This window comes from Barbatula barbatula, assembly GCF_947034865.1.
Source record: "Barbatula barbatula genome assembly, chromosome: 25".
In the NCBI taxonomy this organism is placed as follows: domain Eukaryota; kingdom Metazoa; phylum Chordata; class Actinopteri; order Cypriniformes; family Nemacheilidae; genus Barbatula; species Barbatula barbatula.
Genome location: NC_136788.1, coordinates 12,714,348 through 12,734,165, shown reverse-complemented (window position 1 = coordinate 12,734,165; position 19,818 = coordinate 12,714,348). Strand labels below are relative to the sequence as shown.

Below are 19,818 nucleotides of genomic sequence, written 5' to 3'. Positions count from 1 at the left end.
ACACAGAGCCGATCCAGCATCTCTGCGGTCCAGGGATGGGGCTGAAGATGGAGGAAAATGATTGGCTCTCATGAGTGGCTAGGATTTCATTAATTATTAGCTTCTCACTGTAATCCAGGAATCTTAATGTACATACACTAGAATGTTCTAGCGGAATTTTGATGCAGAAATGTAATTCTCTTCATTTTTGGACTTTGATGTCCATAAACAGTTTCTCTATCCAAAAATCGAGAGCATCTAACATCCGATGCATCTAATGACCCATCTCACAATGTGTCATGGTATTCTTCACCTAAAACTATTTTATACAGCATTTTACTTTTCATTTTTGTATTTTGACAGGCTTACATGCAATTTTTATCAGCTTGTTAATTGGAGCACATATTTGTATTCGCAAAATAATTTGCCACACCTCAGTGTCACTATAAATACATTTCTTTAATTTATAAACTAAAATGATGTTTACTTAAAAATAAGTAAAGTTATGCATCATACATGTACTGTAAACTATGACATAAGTTATATAAGGTATTTTGTGCATTTTACAAATGCAAAATTGCATTCTGAATCCCTTTCCCCCCTGTATAAAGGTACCTTTAACATTTTGAGGAGAGTGTGTGAGTGTTTATTTATATAGATGCATTCATCGCCACCTCCCCCCAAATACCACGGAAACAATAAACACGTTTTAATCGTTCAGTCAATGATATTGACCGCCAATCCCCCAGGAGCTAGACAAGCTTCATTGCCCACATCAGGTTGCAATGCTGCCGATTTGCTCTCTCACACCTGTACGGATGTGTTGTGGCTCAGGGCCGATCGAGCCTTCCGAGCTGAGCAAGGCAAAACTCACAGACAACTTGACCTCGTTTAAAGCAATTCAGTACATTACAATGGTGGTGAATGCTTGCAGTATGTTTTGTAAGTTGTAAATATCTCCTAAAAAAAGCTATTTGTTCTACCTTCTGAATTCTCACTCCTACATTTGCCAGAGGTTCTGAAAGTCTTATTGTATGAAAGAAACTACAAGAAACAGGCTTGACTGTGTACCTTATGAAGAATGTTGGTGATCAACCAGGAAGCTAGAAAATAGAGTTATGGATTTACTGAAAATATATCTACTCCCACTGGCCTTTGGTGTGTGGGCATGAGTATCTTTCTCTTTACTCTCATCTGGTTGCTGTATCTGGTTGCTGTTAAAGCATTTTTTGCATCTTACTTACTCCTCGCTTTCCAAATGATCCACGTGCAGTGTAAAACTGACATTTAACATTTCTATATGTAAGAGCTAATAGTGTATTTTCATGTTATCAATACTATAAAACAATAATCAAACATTTGCAAAGCTTATCAACATTACTTAAAAAGGAATGGAAGCTTTTATTCAGCCGCTGATCAGCATAAGCCGGAATGAGATGTGTAATGACATGTTGGAGCAAAATTGTCATTTATTAACGTAATTATCACTGCCCAAACAAGCCATAACATAAATTCAGTAAAAAAGAATGCTCTTATTGATAAATACGAAGAACTGTGTATGCATTGCATTTAGGTCATGTACAACCTGAAACAAGATGTATCGGCTTCTTTTAAATGTCGAGTTGTTTAGAAAAGCAGCGCAGGAGTGTCGGTGTAAATATTGTCATCATTCTATACGAAATGTACAGATATTAAGTTATACGTTGAAACGTGAAAAATGATGGCATGTTTGCTGATGGCTGGATGTCTCTTTTTGTCAGTAATACTCTCTCCAGAACGTTCTCTCTGTGCACAGAGAGAACCAGCAGGGTGGAAGTCTGTGGACTGTGGGAGATGCCTGCAAGCGTCCTCATGGCCTGATATACGTACAACCTGTCACCAAAAGCTTCTCCTCTTGCACTACAAACCAAGTATAGAACAGTACTGTTTGCTGTGACTAAATTTAAAGTCACCAGCCCAGATTTTGGCTTTGTTCATGCGTTTTTCATGTCGAAACAGAGGATGACATATCAGAAGATGTGGAATGCGTGACATCGTGGAGTAGATCACCCCGGTTATAATACTTGTGGGATAACAAAACCTAGTGATGTTGTGGACCTTCCACGTGCACGTATGTGATGGTCCAGGTCTCATGTTGTAACACAGAGCAACGGTTGCCTAGCAACGGCACCAGCATTGTGTCTGAGCGCAGTGATGAAAGCGAGGCAGCAGTTTGAGGGTTTTTTTCCTGTTGTAGTGCAGTACTGGGCCACATGTAAACAGATCTTTTCCTGTATGTATAGATACAAAAATAAACCTGCTTGAAGGATTCCATCACTCGGGTGTTTGGATTTTAAAAGAGAATGACTGATTTACATCCTACGTAAAGTAGACATCTTGTTGCAGTCATCTTGGAGTTTTTTGCAGTGTTTGATTTATTTCAGTCATCAAACCTTGTTTTGAAAGCTCCTAAATTGTAGGATTAATTGTAAGACATGTTTATTGTTGATAGTCACAGGGCTGATCTTAGATCAGAACTTACATTTTTTTGCAGTTGCATTTTTTCAGGATTGTAGGACCCAACCCATGCCTTCCACTTCCCCTCCATTTGTTTTAGGCATATTTTGGTAATATGTAGTTGTTAATAATTGTGACCATTTTAGATTTTGCAAATTACTTTTTTTATTAATTATTGTAAACAAATGAAAGTCGCAACACAAAAGCAGTTTTTAATAAACACATGTCAGTTTGAATAAGACGGTTTCATCGGACGCATGCACCTGGCCCAAAGTTAATTTCCGGTCTGTGTTTGGTTATAATATTTTTGGTTATAATATAATAATAATAATATAATTTATTTTATATTTAATTCATATGAATAATCATAATTTTCTTAAATATATTATTGAATTAAGTTAAATGCTACTCAGCAGTTATTGATTCATTGCAGAGGTCTACCGGAAGTTACGTTTTGGCAACATAACATTTGTTTGTTGTTGCTGCTGAAACCTATAAGTTTTACGTTGCATATACTGTAAAGTAACCCTACAATCTACTTTAGGAGACAATCACAATACAGAAATACTGTCTACAGTGTTTGTAAAATTATTCAGTCAGCCCCTTTATCCTTAATGAAAATTCCATAGCCTATCAATGAGTCATTCACAATATCTTGTGTATAATCTCTTCTATAGAGGACTTGACCGCAGAGGTCTTTTCATGTAACCTCTCTTTAAGTGCAAGCCAGGCCAAGCCGATGCCGCATTTTCCTCATCGAGCGAAGCATGCGGGAAAATGGATAAGGTCTTGTAAATGTGTGTGCGTGCTTGTAAAAAGATGATTCCCGGTGGTCTTCATAATCATCCCCACTCAAGACAAAAGGGTGCTCTCCTTTCTGGAGATCACCAAGAAGAGGTAGATTGCTTTTGAAAGGATGGAGTTTTATCCGCATTGGATGATTGTCCGCTGACAAATTTGTGTAAATCTCTAAATCAGGCCAGAGGTGCAGTGATTGTAGGCTCTGTAGATCGTATTAGGGAGCGCGGCGTTGGTGTGGGGTTGTGTTTGGGAATGATAGTGGATTTGACTTGGGGATTAAGAGATGAGAGCCGTGCGCATTTGTTGAGCTGAATTATTTTTATTAAGGGTGAATGATATATCGGTGACCGTATTGATAGCAGCCAATATGTGTTTCTATTGATTTTTCTGTTACATCATCGTTGGACATTTTTCTATTTAAACAGTAAGATACTTCTTTATTTTATTTCTATCCATCTTTTCAACTGTACATTTACGGTGACACATTTTTATAATCAAATGTATATCTTCATTTAGACTTATATTGTAAATGTATAGTACAGAAATGTTCGTAAGATTGCCAAAGCATGGTCTGGCATACATTTACATCCTTTTGTTGTCGTTTTATTTTCACCTTTTATTTTTAGGACATCATAAAATTAGCGGTGACAAGCAATGAGAAATCAGATCAGGGGTCATAATAACACAGACTGGCCTAGAACCCAGGTCCCTGTCACCTACGTATCAGTCCCTGCCCATGTTATGGGCATGTGCTCAACCCCCTGGGCTCCAGCTCCAGCTTGTATTTCTTTTCTAACCTGTCTCATAAATAATTCTTCCTGCTGTTCTTGTCAGTCATATACTGTATAATCTTAGAGTAGATGTTTTTGTGCTGGTCTGTAGATGGGGGGTTCCTTGTTTTTGGTGTCCTAAATAAAACAGGAGTCTACCCTCATTTGTGCACTCTCACTTTTCTCTTACTAGTAGTTCGTAGTCTATGTCAGGATACCTGGAGGGGGTCTCCTAGTTCACTAGATTGGCATTATGTAACCAGAAGGGTGCACATGCATAAACCGTTACATAATGGTTTAGAGAGCAAGTATGTATTAGTATATGTGTGTGTGTGTGTGTGTGTGTGTGTGTGTGTGTGTGTGCAGCACATATCTTTATTCTTCTGGAAGTGACCAGATGTGACACAAAATCCTCTATGAAATATGGAGGTCCCAGTAGATTTTCTGTCACACAAACACACACGCTCACAATGCTAAGCTGCGTGAACGGCACGTGAATGCTTGCACCCCCCTCCTTAGATTTGGAGCAGAATATGATTTCCCTGCTTTATAAGCCTTTACAATAGTGAAGATGTCCTCACATGGCGTTTTTTGACATGCCGCATTACATTTGTGAAGACATTTTCATAAATTTGTCCCTCACAAGCACAATATCTTCTATGTTCTTTGAAAAGAACAGCAAGCACAGGCTCATTGTGTCCTGCATTTGGGCTCTGCAGAGATGCAGTAAAGCACATTTGGTTTTTGTGTTCTTAGGTTTTTTTACATTTTTACTTCTGTGTGTGCGTGTGTGGATGGTTTGACCAGAATGACCCTGAGCAGAACTGATATGATTAGCCAAATGGAAGGCTTAACGTTTTATGGTTTATTTCCTGTTTGCTAACCGTGTGCGGAGAGGATAACCGCCTGCTAATTTCATCAGATTTTAATCAAGTGTGGGATGCTCGCCTCATGTCACGCACATCTATCAGTCAAGATTTGTGTGTGCATCGTGTTTCTGTAATGTCTCATTGCACCGTGAAAGCACAAACATTCAAAAGTAATGTTTGTCACAAAGATCACCGATAATTTTACAATTGCAAACTGATGTTCTGTGCATGTGTGTGGGATTCTTTGTGAATATGCGTATGTATTTAAACAGCACCTCCCAAAATCCAGTTTTGCATCCCAAGCTGTCTTTAACCTGATTTCAGTTTTTTGACACACAGTGACTCGGATCGGCATTGTTAACTCTTAAAGTTACAGTGCCCCCAAAACATGACAATTCTGTCATTTATTTATCGTTTACTCACCTTCCAAAGTTTATTCTGTTGGACAGTTTATGTCACGTTCCTCTCATTTTAGAAATTATGCATATAAGAACAACAGTTAAGGCCATTGCACATTGAGTCAGAAATTTGTGTTTCTGCAAGTTGACAAATAAATACGACCTCACATTGTGTCAATCACATTTACACACTGCCTCCGATATCATCACCGTCATAAAAAAATTGGACTGGGTTAGATTTAGTGTGTTTTTTGCATCCGTAGCAAGCATTTTGAAAGGCATTTTGACAATTCAGAGACACCGTACACATGAGTGCCAAATACGTAAAATGCATACAAAACTTTCGGACTATATGTGCAAAGGCCTTTAGGCTTAAACAACTTTTTTTCACATTTCACATGCAGACTTTGGATATTGTATTCTCTGCACAGTTTATCAGCAGTATAGTCGCTACATTTTAAAGGTGTTCATGAAATCAAAATGGACGTTTTTTGGCTTTTAGTGTACATATTTAGCTTTAAGGATATCTATTAAATAACTCTTCTGAAAGCATCGACAAATTTCACATTTAACGAAAATTTCTGCCAAGAAGGATTAGTTATGACGTGATTCAGCACTAAATGTCATAAGATTTCAGGTGGTGAGGTTAATGATACGGTATTGTCTAAAAGAGAATTTGCCCCTTGGTATGTCCCAACCTCCTGCTTGAATGGAAATGACATCAAACAATATCTTTGCATTTCTGGACACCTTAGTGGGTCTCTAACATGGGGTTGATCTGATGTTAGAAAAATACTTTGTGTATTTTACATTCAGATCACGGGGCATTGTTAATTTTGTATAGGCACGGGACGAATAGATATCAAGATATACAACAAAAGTCACAGTTTTTAAACCACTTAAATTTTGTGTTATACCGTTTCCAAGTAATGAGCTGTTTTTCGTCTCTCATCTAAGAAAGATAGTGCAGAAATCCATCAGGTTGTTCTGTGCTTTTTTTTGTTTATGCCTGATTTGATGTTTCCTCATCTGCATTTAATTTATTTATATTTTTATGTATGCATGTATGTTTAATTACTAGAAATGCATGTAAAAAAAAGATTAGCAGGGGTGCCGTGCTTTTAAAATGTTTGGGAAAACCTATTTTAACCTGACATACTGTACATGTTTACTTACATATTTTGTGTTCAATGTCTTTTACCCAGACACATACCTGCAAACTAGTTGCTTTTTGGTGTAATTCAGGGTTTTGAATAAATAATAGTTCATTTATGTGGATCGTGTAAATCCGAAGAGTTTTTCTTAGGCATCCAATCCGAGCATCTGAAATGTTTTTGCTCCAGCGCCTGGATTCACTTGGCCAATCAGAATCAAGATAACAGCTAACAGCGTCGTCCTTTTTTGTCCTTGGGCCAAACATTCTCCCTTTTGAATTCCACTTCTACAGATCTGCCCTTCAAAGTGAGTAAGACACTTGGGTGCGATTTGATATTCTTCTAAAGTTTCAGTCACAGAATCTGTAATTTACAGATGATATTTAATAATTATTTTAGAGACGGATCAATTCGCTTCGTAATACATGAATATGTCGTCAGGAGCCTCACGGATTACTTTTGAATTGCTTGTATCTGCTTTTTGATTTTTTTTATGAAATCTCCTAAAAACTAATTTTTTTACTTTTGAGCTCTAAACATTTGCATAAATCAGGTCCTGCACTTTCTCTGTCAATAATTCTTTTAACAACAGTCCCACACTTTATTGTCTCAATCCTGCATGTTTTAAAACTGAAGCCAAAACGTCAGAAGTGCAAGCACTTTGCTTCCGATGGACACGCATCCTTTGTATTAGGAAAGACTTAGAAAGGTGCACCTCTCCGAAAATGTAGACAAATAAAGGTCCTTTTAGATGTTTAATTGCGACTTGGAGCATTCAGATTGTGAGACGAAATCTCAAATTTGACGAAAATCCATATTTTTCATATTTGATTGTCATGATTAGCTGCTGCTCCATAGGTGTCATCTGGTGCACTTGAGAAACTTGTGCAGGCCAAAAGAAAATTACAATTCCACCCAACATCTCACCCCCCTGTCGTATGGCTGTCACCATTTTCTGGTGTATTTTTTGTAATAAATATTTTAATTAATTAATCACACTTGAATGCATTAAATTGACAGTTCCTGTTGTTTAGAGTGGGAATACCAGCATCCATTGTCTCTGATGGATATACAATGTACTTATACATTTTTCAGAATTTTTGGATTTGTGTTCCAATAAAGAGAGTAAAATGTGGTCGAAGCATAAATAAGGTTGAGTAAACCTTTCATGTCCTGGTTGTGGTCCTGATAGCTCAGCTTTGGAATTGGCTCGAGTCCAGCATAATGAGATTATCGAGATGAAGTGGCCATGGTGAGATTGTGCTGTTTTGTGAGCTTTATCTACATCTGGTTCCAGTATCTAAATGAGGCCAAATCTCATTACCAACCTGCGATATACCGAGAGACTAGAGGTCAGTGCGAATGCTGAGAAATTTCTCTTGGCTTTCACCCTCCTTCCATACCACATGTGTGACTTGCATTACAATTTATTTTTATACATTTTCTAGAAATTAAAAAAATGTGTCAAAAGGCCATTCTCTTGTATGCTCTGATACTGTTGGAAATGTGCAGGAGAGGAGAGATGCTGCAAAGAGGCTAGACAACTAACGTCACAAATTGTAATTTTTTACCTGGCTCTCCATTTGGGCCTTTCACTCCAGATCTCACAATGATTCCAGCTTGCTTTCTAACTTGTGTTCTGCTCATTTTATTCAATTAGAACAATGATTCTCTTATACACACACTTATAATATCTTTCTCCCGGTCACACGTACACATTTATGAATCACACAAACACACACAAAAGGAGACGCTCAGCTATCTTCGTCATGAAGACGACTTCAGCTCTCTCGGCTGTTTCCTAGGTTACCCAAGCTTATTCACGTAACCTTTTCTTCGATAAAAGGCATACTTTAAAATCTCTCCCAAACCTGTTTCTCTCATTTCTCTCGCCTGATCGATTTTATAGTGCAAGTGTTTCTTGTTTTGCTTAGGAAATGGCATAGAAACAGATGTGCATTTGTCCTTAGTCTGCATTCCTTCTAATTAGACCTTATGTTTATACGTATAGCAGAGCATATTAACATCAGATTATCATTAGTGGTGCTATGGATTGTGTGACTATTACTGTTGTAAATTCTATGGTGTAGGGGTTTGATCAAATGTCATGGACATGAATAACCAATTCTTTAATGTAAATATACAGGGTTAAAAAAATAAGCACCTAATAATTTACCAAATTATCATTTAACATTTTATGCATTTGGCATGTATGCTTTTATCCAAAGTGACTTAAAGTGCATAATATAAGGTTTACATTTGATAAGGATGTATGTTCGCTGGGATTTCCCAAAATATGCAATGCCCTAGCAGCCACCCAGAGTACCCTAGCCTCTGCATACTCCGGTAACCACTCTTAACATTTCGGCGAGTTGAACAAGCAAGCACTTACATTTTCTTCAGAAAACGAAAAAATCTGGTATTGTTTTCTGTATAACATTCTCTGATTTTTTTTTGATAACTCATTTCCCAAAATAATATTGTAGAGCCTCTTGAAATAGTTGTAGGAGTTTGTGTTCCACTTTCATGGAGTATGAGCGAGAAAAGGTGTATAATTCCCCCTCAGAGTATGTCATTTTAAATGAAAGTGCAGTTGGAGTCATTGGACTTTACACCCCGCTTGAAAAAAGATTATGAAAAACGTCTGGTGATGAATGTTGCCCATACATCAACAGTTAGCAGAACAGGAAAATCGTTTCTGCTTTAGCTGTATGCAGTTGAAGTCGACAGTAACGGCTCGGTGGCAGATTTAATATCCCACTTAAACATTTACACGCAATCAGATTTACTGCCCACTTATGCCATTCAGATGACGGCTCTCTCTGGTATGGTGACCATTTGCAGAATATATGAGAAACATTTAGGAAGATTAAAACAAAATAAGGACAAAATAATGGCTTTGTGTTTCATTGATTGCTTGTATATTGGTGTTGTCAATAAGTCAACAGAGATAAATACAGTTTTGATTGTGGCTTTTAATGGAAGAAATGGTGGTGCTGGTAGTTTCACCTTAGTGTTGATGCTTGTTTTATGGTATTGCAAAGTGCCACACAAACCTGACATTAGTTTGTAAGCATACAGTAGGTGTGTTTTGTTCATTTTCTGTGTTTCTCTAATGCTTAATTGTTCCTCTTTTTGTAGGTGAACCAGGATAATGTTGTCAAAGTGGGCCACAAACAAGTAGTCAACATGATCCGTCATGGCGGCAACCACTTAATCATCAAGGTTGTGACAGTCAGTCGAAATTTGGACCCCGACGACACCGCTCGAAAGAAAGGTAGGAGGCTTGTCTTGATTCACTTAAGATTTCTTAATAATAATAATAATAATAATAATGATGATGATTTTTACTCATGCGTGAGAAAATTAAGCAAGTCATAACTAGTGATGTAAAAATTCTAACCATTGCTTTTCCATGTTAGTTATACTAATCACTGGTTTTATTAACATCGCTAATTGGAGATTTTCAAGGTTTTAACAAGGGTCTTAAGTCCCGCTTTGTTTCATTTATTTTTCAAAAATATCAGCAGCTTTAATTGGGTGTTTTTGTATACAAAACATGTACTGTACCTGCTGTATCATCTGTTTGTTTATCGCTGTAGCGCCTCCCCCACCACGGAGGGCTCCCTCCACAGCCCTTTCCATGCGTTCAAAATCTATGACCTCAGAGCTAGAAGACCTAGGTAAGCCCAGCCATGCCATACAGATGCAAACGTCACATCTCATCCAATTTAGTCTCATTTATTGCATTTCACACGGTCGTTCACACATGCAGGGCGCATTCTCGCATCTATTCTATTGGATTTAGTTTTTTTTTTGCATCTCGTAGTGTAAGTGCTGAACTTTTTTTAGGAAACTTTGTGTTTGCATGACGGCATAGTTATAGACAGTTCTTTAAAAGTTTAGATTGCGTCTTGTGTGAACAGACCTTAAGAATGTTTTTAACGTGGGAATTTTCTTTGTTATTGTTCTACAGCAATCGTTCATTATTAAATGAACTTTGATGTTATTTTGTTTTCCTGCATGCTGTACCAAAAGTGGATAAAGGTATGATGCATTTTATCACTTACTTTCATAAAAATGTTGCTGTTGTGCTTCCCTGACGTGCATGTGCCTTTGTTGTATGTATTTTCAGAGATTTGTATTAGTGATTATATTTACATTAAGTGTGTAGTGGGACAATATATACTGTATGGTCTCATATGCTGTGCCCCCAAATGACTCCACCATCATTTGTACAGTTAAGTGAAAGAGGGGACAGGAAGGGGGTGGGTTTGGGAAAGGACCATGAGACTGGTATCGAACCAGGGTTGCCCGATGCGCAACGGCACACTGCCCACGAGGCTATCGGCTCCGAAACACATTCACACTTAAAGCATGACACATTTCCCTTAAGAGGTTTCTTGGTTGAATGGTAAAGGATTTATATTGACACAAAATGACCACAGCTAAAGATGGTTTAAAGGGTCACCCTGATTTATTTTTTGATCATTAAACAATGGCACACTGGGTAAGCAGTATTGAAGGAGTATCGTTCAGTGTCAGAAATTGTCTTTTTTGTCACCTTGCTCGGTTGGGGTTTTACCTGTCATGTCTTGTTGAGTGCTACTGGAAAGTTAACTAACTGCATGGATTTGTCGTTCTGAAAGTTTGGTTTTCCGTCTGATGGCATTACGTTATCCACAGGTCAATTCCATATGGAGGAATACAGTGTATTCCAAACTTTGGTTCTCCTTATGTTATCCGGAAATTAAATGAATTTCATTTTTGAATAAAGCTGAATTGTTCTTTTATGTTAAAGCCACTTTGAGGAAAAAAAAGGGTGAGTTCTCCCTAAGCACTGTTTAATTTTTTCACCTCCACTTAGTAAAAGTAGTGATTATTTACTTTTTGTTCTTCTTTTTTACGTTAACTTAACCTTTTGTACATTTGAGATTTTTTATATAATTGTGCAAAAAATGCACAGTTCTCTTGAATAATCCAAATCTTTTGGTGGAATTAAAAACAGAAGAAATGTGTTTACACTGTAAAACCTTCAGAATCCGGGATACGAACGATAAAAAGCTAAAGTAAACTTTATAACTATCATCAAATGAGGAGCCTCTCCAGCTTTGAATCACTCTGAAACAAGGCATTGCTATGGAAATAATGCTGCATATGTTTAATATAGAAACATTCCACCTGCAAAATGTGATGTTGTATTTTCAGCGTAATGCCACTGGCACAGTTCGCAATGATCAGCAGTGCGATTGCTGCACAAATACAACTCTTTTGGACACTGCTGCGTCTTCGCAAAGGATATATTTTCTGAGCATTAGTGTATATAATGCAGTTGGCTACAAAGTACTCCTGCTGTGCCCTTAAAACAGCCTTGGAAATCTTGTGTTCTTCCATGAGAGTCATTATAAATACATATTTAAGTTTTATAAGGAAGACACAGTTTACAAAACAAATTCATAATCTTTCTACAGTTGCAGAATTAAACTGTTTTATGTAGACAATAAGTTCTGCTGAACGGCCAGCTTTTATTTTATTCTGTTTAAATCTGTATTGCTTTAGCGGTTTGACATTGTAGGCGAGTGGCATGAGTTTATATATCCATACTGTATAATGTTCAGGTGTAACTGTGTGTATGTGTGTTACCTTACCAGATTCAGTCTTAACTTTTATGCTAGGAAATGAGACTCTGAATTTCCCTTTCCTCCATTTCTGTATAGATGATCAGCTTTCAGATAATGAGGGTCTGAAGAAGAGGATTGTATTTCAAGTCACACTAAGTAATCATCCCATGCATGGGAGCTGTCTAAAATCAATGCTAGCATGTTGCGCAGTGGCCGTTGAAAGAAGTGCTAAGATTTCTCCAACGGAACCTGGAAGCGCTTGCACGGCTTTGACCTTGAATATTGTCGTTGTACCTATTTCTGTCGCCTCTCTTGCTCAGTTCGGATCCTCGCTCTGAGGATTATGTTTGAGGACATAGGCAATATTTGATACAGAGCTTCTTTTAAACTTACCTTTTTGCTTTCTAATTTGAGACAAAACTTTATCTTGCAGATAAAGTGGATGAAGTCGTGCCCCCTCAGAAGCCCACGTGGGAAAACTCAAACGCCGACGTGAGGGTTGCAACGGTCAAACCACGTCCGAATAGCAAGTGTTTTGCCGTCAGCCCTGAAATGAATGTAAGCGTGCCATGGCTAATGTCCCTTGGAGTTCTGGTCTCATGTGGCATTGTTGAGAATGGGGTTTTAGTCTAACTGTAATAACCTTTTTCGCAAGTCTGATAATGTGTTGGCCCATGCATGCTATACTGCTTTTGCTTAGCATAGTACTAGCTTCTCATTCCTACAGTCTATTTTTTATTTTTTTAAATCATTTTAACTTAGCGGTTTAAACAGCTGAATTTCATATAATCATGTCAGCCCTATACTGATTTTATATAATTTTTTGTAGTCTCTCTGCAATAGTCAGGATATAGCAGTAGACTCGTCGCTACTGCCAAGTAGTCTCAGAGGCCCTTACCTGGGTGTACCAAAGGGAACTATACGACGGCAAACATCTATAGGTATGTTTTTAATCATACTGATCATAACAAATATTCTTCTACACATTTCCCCACAAAATATTTGATCCCCAGGAAGAGTTGATTTGGGCCATTTTATTTTCAGGAGTAACCGAAGAAGAGAAGCAGTTCCTCACTCCTCCAATGTTGAAATTTACAAGAAGCCTTTCAATGCCTGACACATCTGAAGACATTCCACCCCCACCAGCCATATCTCCTCCATCTCCACCTCATAATAATGCTCCCGTCCCAGCCGGTCGAGGATACGGCACCATCAGACCAGGCTTTACTTCTCAGAGTCCTAATGCAAACAGCACAACCCCTGACAGAGGTGAGGGGGCTGGGTGGAGAGATCAGGGCACATATTTCAAAGACAGTCCCGAACAGTATGAATCTGAAGGATACAACCACAGTCCAACAGCCCAGCAGAGTCTTCATATGCGTCGTGCCCATATCCCGGAGAACCCTTACTCAGATGTGGGAAAGATAGGTCATGCTGGACTGTTTGTACCTAACAAGCCTGCCAGAAGGAAGGGCATGCTTGTGAAACAGTCTAACGTTGAGGACAGTCCTGAGAAGACGTGCTCCATACCGATTCCAACCATAATAATTAAAGAGCCATCCACCAGCAGCAGTGGGAAGAGCAGCCAAGGAAGTAGTATGGAAATTGAGACAACCACGCCGGACCACCCAGGGCAACTGCGTCCTGAAGACGGTCCAGGTAGTCCCTTTGCAGCTGCAATCGCTGGTGCAGTCAGAGACAGGGAGAAGAGGATTGATGCTCATCGAAATTCCCCGTCTTTCAAGTCCACAGATGCAGGCGACGAGGACATGGCACCTAAACCAGCCCCACGTTTACGACACTCAAAGTCTATCGATGAGGGCATGTTTAGCAGCGATGAGCGGTTACGTAGGCTAATGGCACCTCCCTCGTCCTTGCTGAGCATTCCCAGAGGCGGTGGCAATGTGACGGACTTCAACAGCCCAGAGCCTACAATGGTAAGGGAGCTATTGAACACACGCACAGGACACAGCCCAATAAGTCTGCCTGCTCACAAGACCTACAGCTCAGGAAGTGGAAATTACGTTCACCCGGTCACAGGCAAACCGCTAGATCCCAATTCGCCATTAGCTTTAGCGTTAGCGGCCAGAGACAGAGCCATGAGGGAGCAATCACAGCCTCTTCCGCTAAAGAGCGACCTGTCCAAACTCGATCTCAATAAACCGCTTTTCATCGACACTAAGCTTAGACCAAATGTGGAGGTTGGCTTCTCTAGCACCGCCACCATGGGACGACCCCGCGGGGGCCTGCGCAGACAGATGACGGAGTCCAAATACGAGACAGAGTCCAAGTACCAGCTCGATCTGGGCAAGCCTGAGAAGAGGCCGGAGGAGAAGAAAAACATGCTGATCGACATTGTGGATACCTCGCAGCAGAAGTCAGCTGGTCTGTTGATGGTACACACCACAGATGGGGTAAAATCAGAGGATAACAGCTTCTCAGAGGGCGACAAGGATGAGGCGGTGAGTCCCGACAACACCCCCGGGGAGCTTCGCGACCCCAACCAGCCAGCTCTCGCCAACCCCCCTCCTCCCAAGCCGCTGTCAGCTGCTCCACATGGCAAGACCATCATAACTGTTAGCTCAGTGGACGAGCCTGTCAAGCTTCCCTTCGGCATCCCTCCACCGCCCTTGGCCTCTGTCGACATCGATGAGGAGTTTGTGTTTGCCGAACCCCTGCCACCCCCACTCGAGTTCGCCAACAGTTTCGACATTCCTGAAGACCAGGCGGGGTCTATAGCTGAGCTTCTGAAACAGAAAGCAAATGGCACAAAAGGGCCTTCACTTGCTCCATACTATCCCACTTTAGGTTCAGAAATTAAAAGACCAACAGTCCTTACAAACTGCACGCCTCCCAGTTTCCCTCCAGGGCCGTTAGAGCCCTACGAACAAATCACTGACTCGGGCATCGAGATTGACAGCCGGAGCAGCGGCGACCCTCAGCTGGAGACCACCAGCACCATCTCCACTGTGTCCAGCATCTCCACCTTGTCTTCTGAAGGAGGTGAGACCCTAGACACTTGCACCGTCTATGCAGATGGACAAGCCTTTCTGGTGGACAGGGCTCAGATCCTGTCCAAACCAAAACCCAAACCTGCCATCAAGAGCAATGCACTTTACAAGGACGCTTTGCCGGAGGAGAATGTCAGCTCTTTCAGAATTCCCTGCTCAGTCCCACCTCCGCCCCCTGGAAGTATTCCGCCGGAACCCTTAAAAACTCCAACGCAACGAACCTCAAAACTATGGGGCGACCCTCCGGAGATGAAAGGCCCCCATGGGCCTGACGCCAAGTCTCATGGAATGGGGGAGATGAATTCAATTCTGCAGCATGTGAACAAGGACAAAGCACCAAAGCCAGGGGAAGCATTAGACTCTCCGACAGGAACCAGGACTCACTTTGGAACGAGGTATGCCCTCTTTTTCTTCCTGTATCACAAGCATGCATTTAGATGCTCTTAGATGAGTGTGCGTGCATGCTCTGCCGAAGAACGAAAGAGTTGCCTAGCAACCTAATAATGAGAACAGCCTTGAGGATGAGATGAGCAACGTCAGTGTGATGATGAACAGACCACACCACAGAGGGGGGAGGTGTATGTATGTGTGTGTGCGTGCTTGCGTGATGTTACAGCATGGTCCATTTGTTAGTTAGTTATCACATCATCAAAATTGCTCCCACAAGACTTCTCCAGATTATCTAAAGTGGTATCATAAATGGCTATTATATTTCATATTGACAGAAACCATTTGGGTTTTATAGAGTTCCTATTTCATAATGAGATAATGTTGTCTTGTTTATTTAGCAAAACATCAGTAATCGACTGTATGGGTAAGCTTGTGTACGCTGATGGCTGCCATGTTGTGCAGGCATCGCTTTGCGGTCCCCGCTTCAATGTATCATTCATTATTGAATGATTTTGTTATTTACAGACCACAGAACTGACCCTAAAATGCACTCATACACCAAGCAGACAGAGCTCTATGTTTAGTACACTGGGTTTGCATGTATATGTGCATGTTTATATATTTATACCCGGGGAAATAAATGTAAAAGACCATTCCAAATTTTCATTTTATCAGGATTTCTAGATGTATTGTGGCCATTTCAGTCCAGCATCTGTTGAATTTCAACAAAATCTCAGGAGTGACATGAAGTAATCCAACAGCAATGTGAAAGACTGACAAGACACATGAAAACTGCGATAAATATCGAGATTTCCACAAAACTTTTCGTAGATACATGTACAAATATTACTGCTGTATTGCTTAAAAGTGACATGAACTTTTCTTTACAGTATTTGAGGTCTGAAAAAATACAGAGCATCTTTTCTGTTATTTTGACCTGTTTCTCCAGTTTTCATTTTCTGCAACTAAATGTGAATAGACAAAAATATTTGTATTTGCGATATTGTTATTAGTTCACAGAATTAAACAAAAAATATAATTTTCCCTAAACACTTACCTAGAAAAACTAAATAATCTTTACTGAAAATAATCTTTATTTTTGTTTCTGAAAAAAATTCTGTGGCTGTATCATTGAATCTGCATATTGTTCTTAAGATCTGTGTTGGAAATTCTGCACTGAATCGTTTTTAAGGTATTTATTCATTGTTTCATTTTAGTTGGTTCAGGTGTTGTTTATTGTTGTGCTCTTATTCTGGTGTTTTAAATCCGATGGAAATTAAAGTAGAAATTTAGGCCAGCACACCTTGTGTAGAAAAGTATATGTAGAAACCTGGGGCAAGGTCACCACATTGTCAAAGAGCTTGACGCCCATAGCTTCCTTAAAGCTAGCCCACCTACAGTGTAGTCCTACTTTAGATGCACTTTCATGTAAAAAAAAAAAAGAAACATTTGTTATAGTCATATGCATGCACATAAGATGAATCTGAATGTCAGGTTAAATTTCACACCAAAACGTTATACACACCATTATGGTTGCGCAACCATTAAAGCACATGTTCTTATATTTCTCAATAGTGTAATGAAATTATGCTGTCTAAACACATTATTTAAATCAAAAACATAAGAAATACTATTTAATGTGCAAATTCTTAACATTGGAGATAATGTCTGTAACATCTCTTAAGATATTTTTAAATAAAAGCCTGGGCCTAGTATTTGTGCTCCTCAATGCAGGTTAATTTGTCATGTTCCTATTTGTTTCCGTAGTCTTTTGTGGTCAGGTGAAAAGCACGAAATCAAAAGAAAAAAGGGAATTATTTGAATGTTTTGATGGCTTTGAAAAAAGAGCAACACAAAAGTTACCTAAAATGTATACATTCAGAGGCAATTTTGTACATCGTGTGATGGGTTGCCTAACGTCTAAAACTTTACTATACAGGGACTCGGTTTACAAAAATTTCAGCTAAATTGGCCTTATACTTAAAGCTAATCCAACGAAGTCGTAATAAGATGAATAATTAATAAATACTTAATAAACCGTAATGGATTAATAATTAAAATCCATTGAAAATGGTACTTAAAAAAGGTTGAAACTTGAAAAGGTTAAATCCTAGAAAAAAAAACTTTAAAACATAATGAAATCTATTTAAAACACACTGTTTGATTAAATCTCTTATTTTCATTTGTCTTTTTTGCAGAAATCAGGATGGTGTATCACTCATCTCAGGTACACAGCAGAACACCACCATTACCTTCACTGCCCAGCCTGGCCCCAATGTGCCTGCCCCGTCGCCGTGCCATCAGGCCGAGAGCCTGCCTCCTCATCACCGCTCCCCAAGCCCGATCATGTCCCCTCCGGACTCCGGCCTCAGTTGTGCCTCTTCCCTCCCGACCTCGGTCACTTCCCCAACTATGACGGACGTCTTTGGTCTACCTACGCCACCCCTAAGCCTGGGCACAGGGCGTAGCCGCTCGCCTTCTCCTCTCACCCTCATCCAGGCCGCCTCGAATAAGCCCTTCGCCACCAAACCCGTCCTCATGTGGAGCAAGCAGGACGTGGCCGACTGGCTGGAGAGCCTAAACCTAGGCGAGCACAGGGACGCCTTTATGGACAACGACATCGAGGGCAGCCACCTGCCCAACCTGCAAAAGGAGGATTTGATCGATTTGGGCGTTACACGCGTGGGCCACAGAATGAACATCGAGCGAGCACTTAAAGTACTCTTGGATAGATGAGACTGGGTGAGACATCCGGGACTCGGCGCTTCTTGTTCATAAGCTTTGTTTTCCTCTTCCCTTATTTTGGTTCAATAATTTTGAAACGTTGTTGTCCTATCATGCTTTTCAGTGGATTTTAGGAACATCCTGAAGAAACTCAAGCATTCGAATATCCGCGCAAGCACAAGCGGTTCCCTACGTTTCTGTTCCAAGAGCTCCAGCACCAGAAAGGACATTGAAGCCAACACACTGTATGGAATCTACAAATATGAGCTGACTGTCCTTTGGCTTTTCAGGACTTTGGCCTCCTTTGAATGCACTGAAACCAGCAGAGCTGGGAATCCATTTTCTATCTTTGCTAAGACAATTCTACAGAGAATATTTCTTCAGGAAAAAAGGGAACCTTTGTCTATGTATCAGCTGCCTATGAAATATCTTGCTTTTCTCCTACACCTTTGACCGGGAGGTACACGAATCTCCGAGACGCGATTGGCGGGCGTTCAGATGTCCCTCAGTTCCAGGAATTGGTCGCTTGAAACACAAAGGTCAATACTCCCTACGTGCGAACAAACGTAACCGTAGCAAGCAGCAGGTCTCTCCGCCATCTTTACTCTTTGAGTCTTTGAATACGCTAACATTAGGTGTTTGTCTGAACGATCTAAATTTTTCTTGGGTCTTTTTGAATTGTGGTACTATTAGGTGTCTTCCATATGGTAAGGAGGTCTAAGGCATTCCCACTGACATTTTGTTTGTACCTTCGATCAACGCTCGATTGCGCTGCTCTGTGTTGCCAGTCACTATTATTTTCCAGCTGTTTTATAATGGAACTAAAACAACGTCTTCACGCAAGGAGCACGCAAGATTAAAGTGTTGGAGGTTTTAACTGAAGCATCAAGGTTTTATTGAAAAAAAAGTTACTTGTTTTGTTAACCGGTTAATCTTTGAGTTGAACGCTAACACAATAACTTTAAATTGGCCAGTATGTATCTGAGTTTTGCTTTAAATGTGACACCTTCCTAATGAGTTGAATCATTTTATTTATCTATGAATTTATTTATTGCGTAACTATAACTCGGTAGATCGGATTGTTGGATGGTATAAAGAATCGTGTAGAGCGCTACAGGAAAAACTCCTTAATCTATACATATCAATGTCGTCAATTGTAACTGATACAGGATGTGACTTCATATCTATAAATTGTTGAGTAATATTAGGTTTAAAATTTGATATGTTCTGGATTTTCTTTAGTTCCTTCAACAAACATCAAGTGGGTTAACAAAGTAAACACTCGCTTAACTAGTTCCAAATCAAAGTGCTTTAAGTCATTTTTATTGAAGTCCTGCAAATCTTCTGATTGACGTGGGAAAAGTTTTGCTTTTGCTTTCAAATGACGTTTTTTATTTCATCTATGTACTGCAACGTGTGCCTATCTGTGTTACAATTTGACACACCACAACATCTTCAGATCATCGCAAAGTTAATCAGAATATTAATTTTCCCATTCTCAAAGATTTTCTAAAATCCTTGGACTCTAGATAAAATCCCACAGCTGTTTAAATATTCCATAGGTATGGAAAACGACTGGAGGTAAATTTTCATATTTGTGATAAA

At 39.7% G+C, this 19,818-nt stretch overlaps 1 protein-coding gene across 1 annotated transcript in view; it reads left to right on the top strand.

Annotated features, from left to right (window-relative positions):
- The window catches only part of shank2b (SH3 and multiple ankyrin repeat domains 2b), a gene marked incomplete at its 5' end in the record, with an annotated part of 73,439 nt that extends 54,618 nt beyond the window's left edge, over nucleotides 1-18,821 (top strand). Inside the window, 7 exons of the mRNA XM_079449717.1 lie at nucleotides 9,609-9,744; nucleotides 10,070-10,150; nucleotides 11,245-11,289; nucleotides 12,522-12,646; nucleotides 12,918-13,029; nucleotides 13,133-15,494; nucleotides 17,688-18,821. Coding sequence (XP_079305843.1) covers nucleotides 9,609-9,744; nucleotides 10,070-10,150; nucleotides 11,245-11,289; nucleotides 12,522-12,646; nucleotides 12,918-13,029; nucleotides 13,133-15,494; nucleotides 17,688-18,225 — 3,399 coding nt within the window. The 3' untranslated portion in view covers nucleotides 18,226-18,821. The remainder of the gene's footprint in view (nucleotides 1-9,608; nucleotides 9,745-10,069; nucleotides 10,151-11,244; nucleotides 11,290-12,521; nucleotides 12,647-12,917; nucleotides 13,030-13,132; nucleotides 15,495-17,687) is intronic.
- Nucleotides 18,822-19,818: the final 997 nt, after the last annotated feature.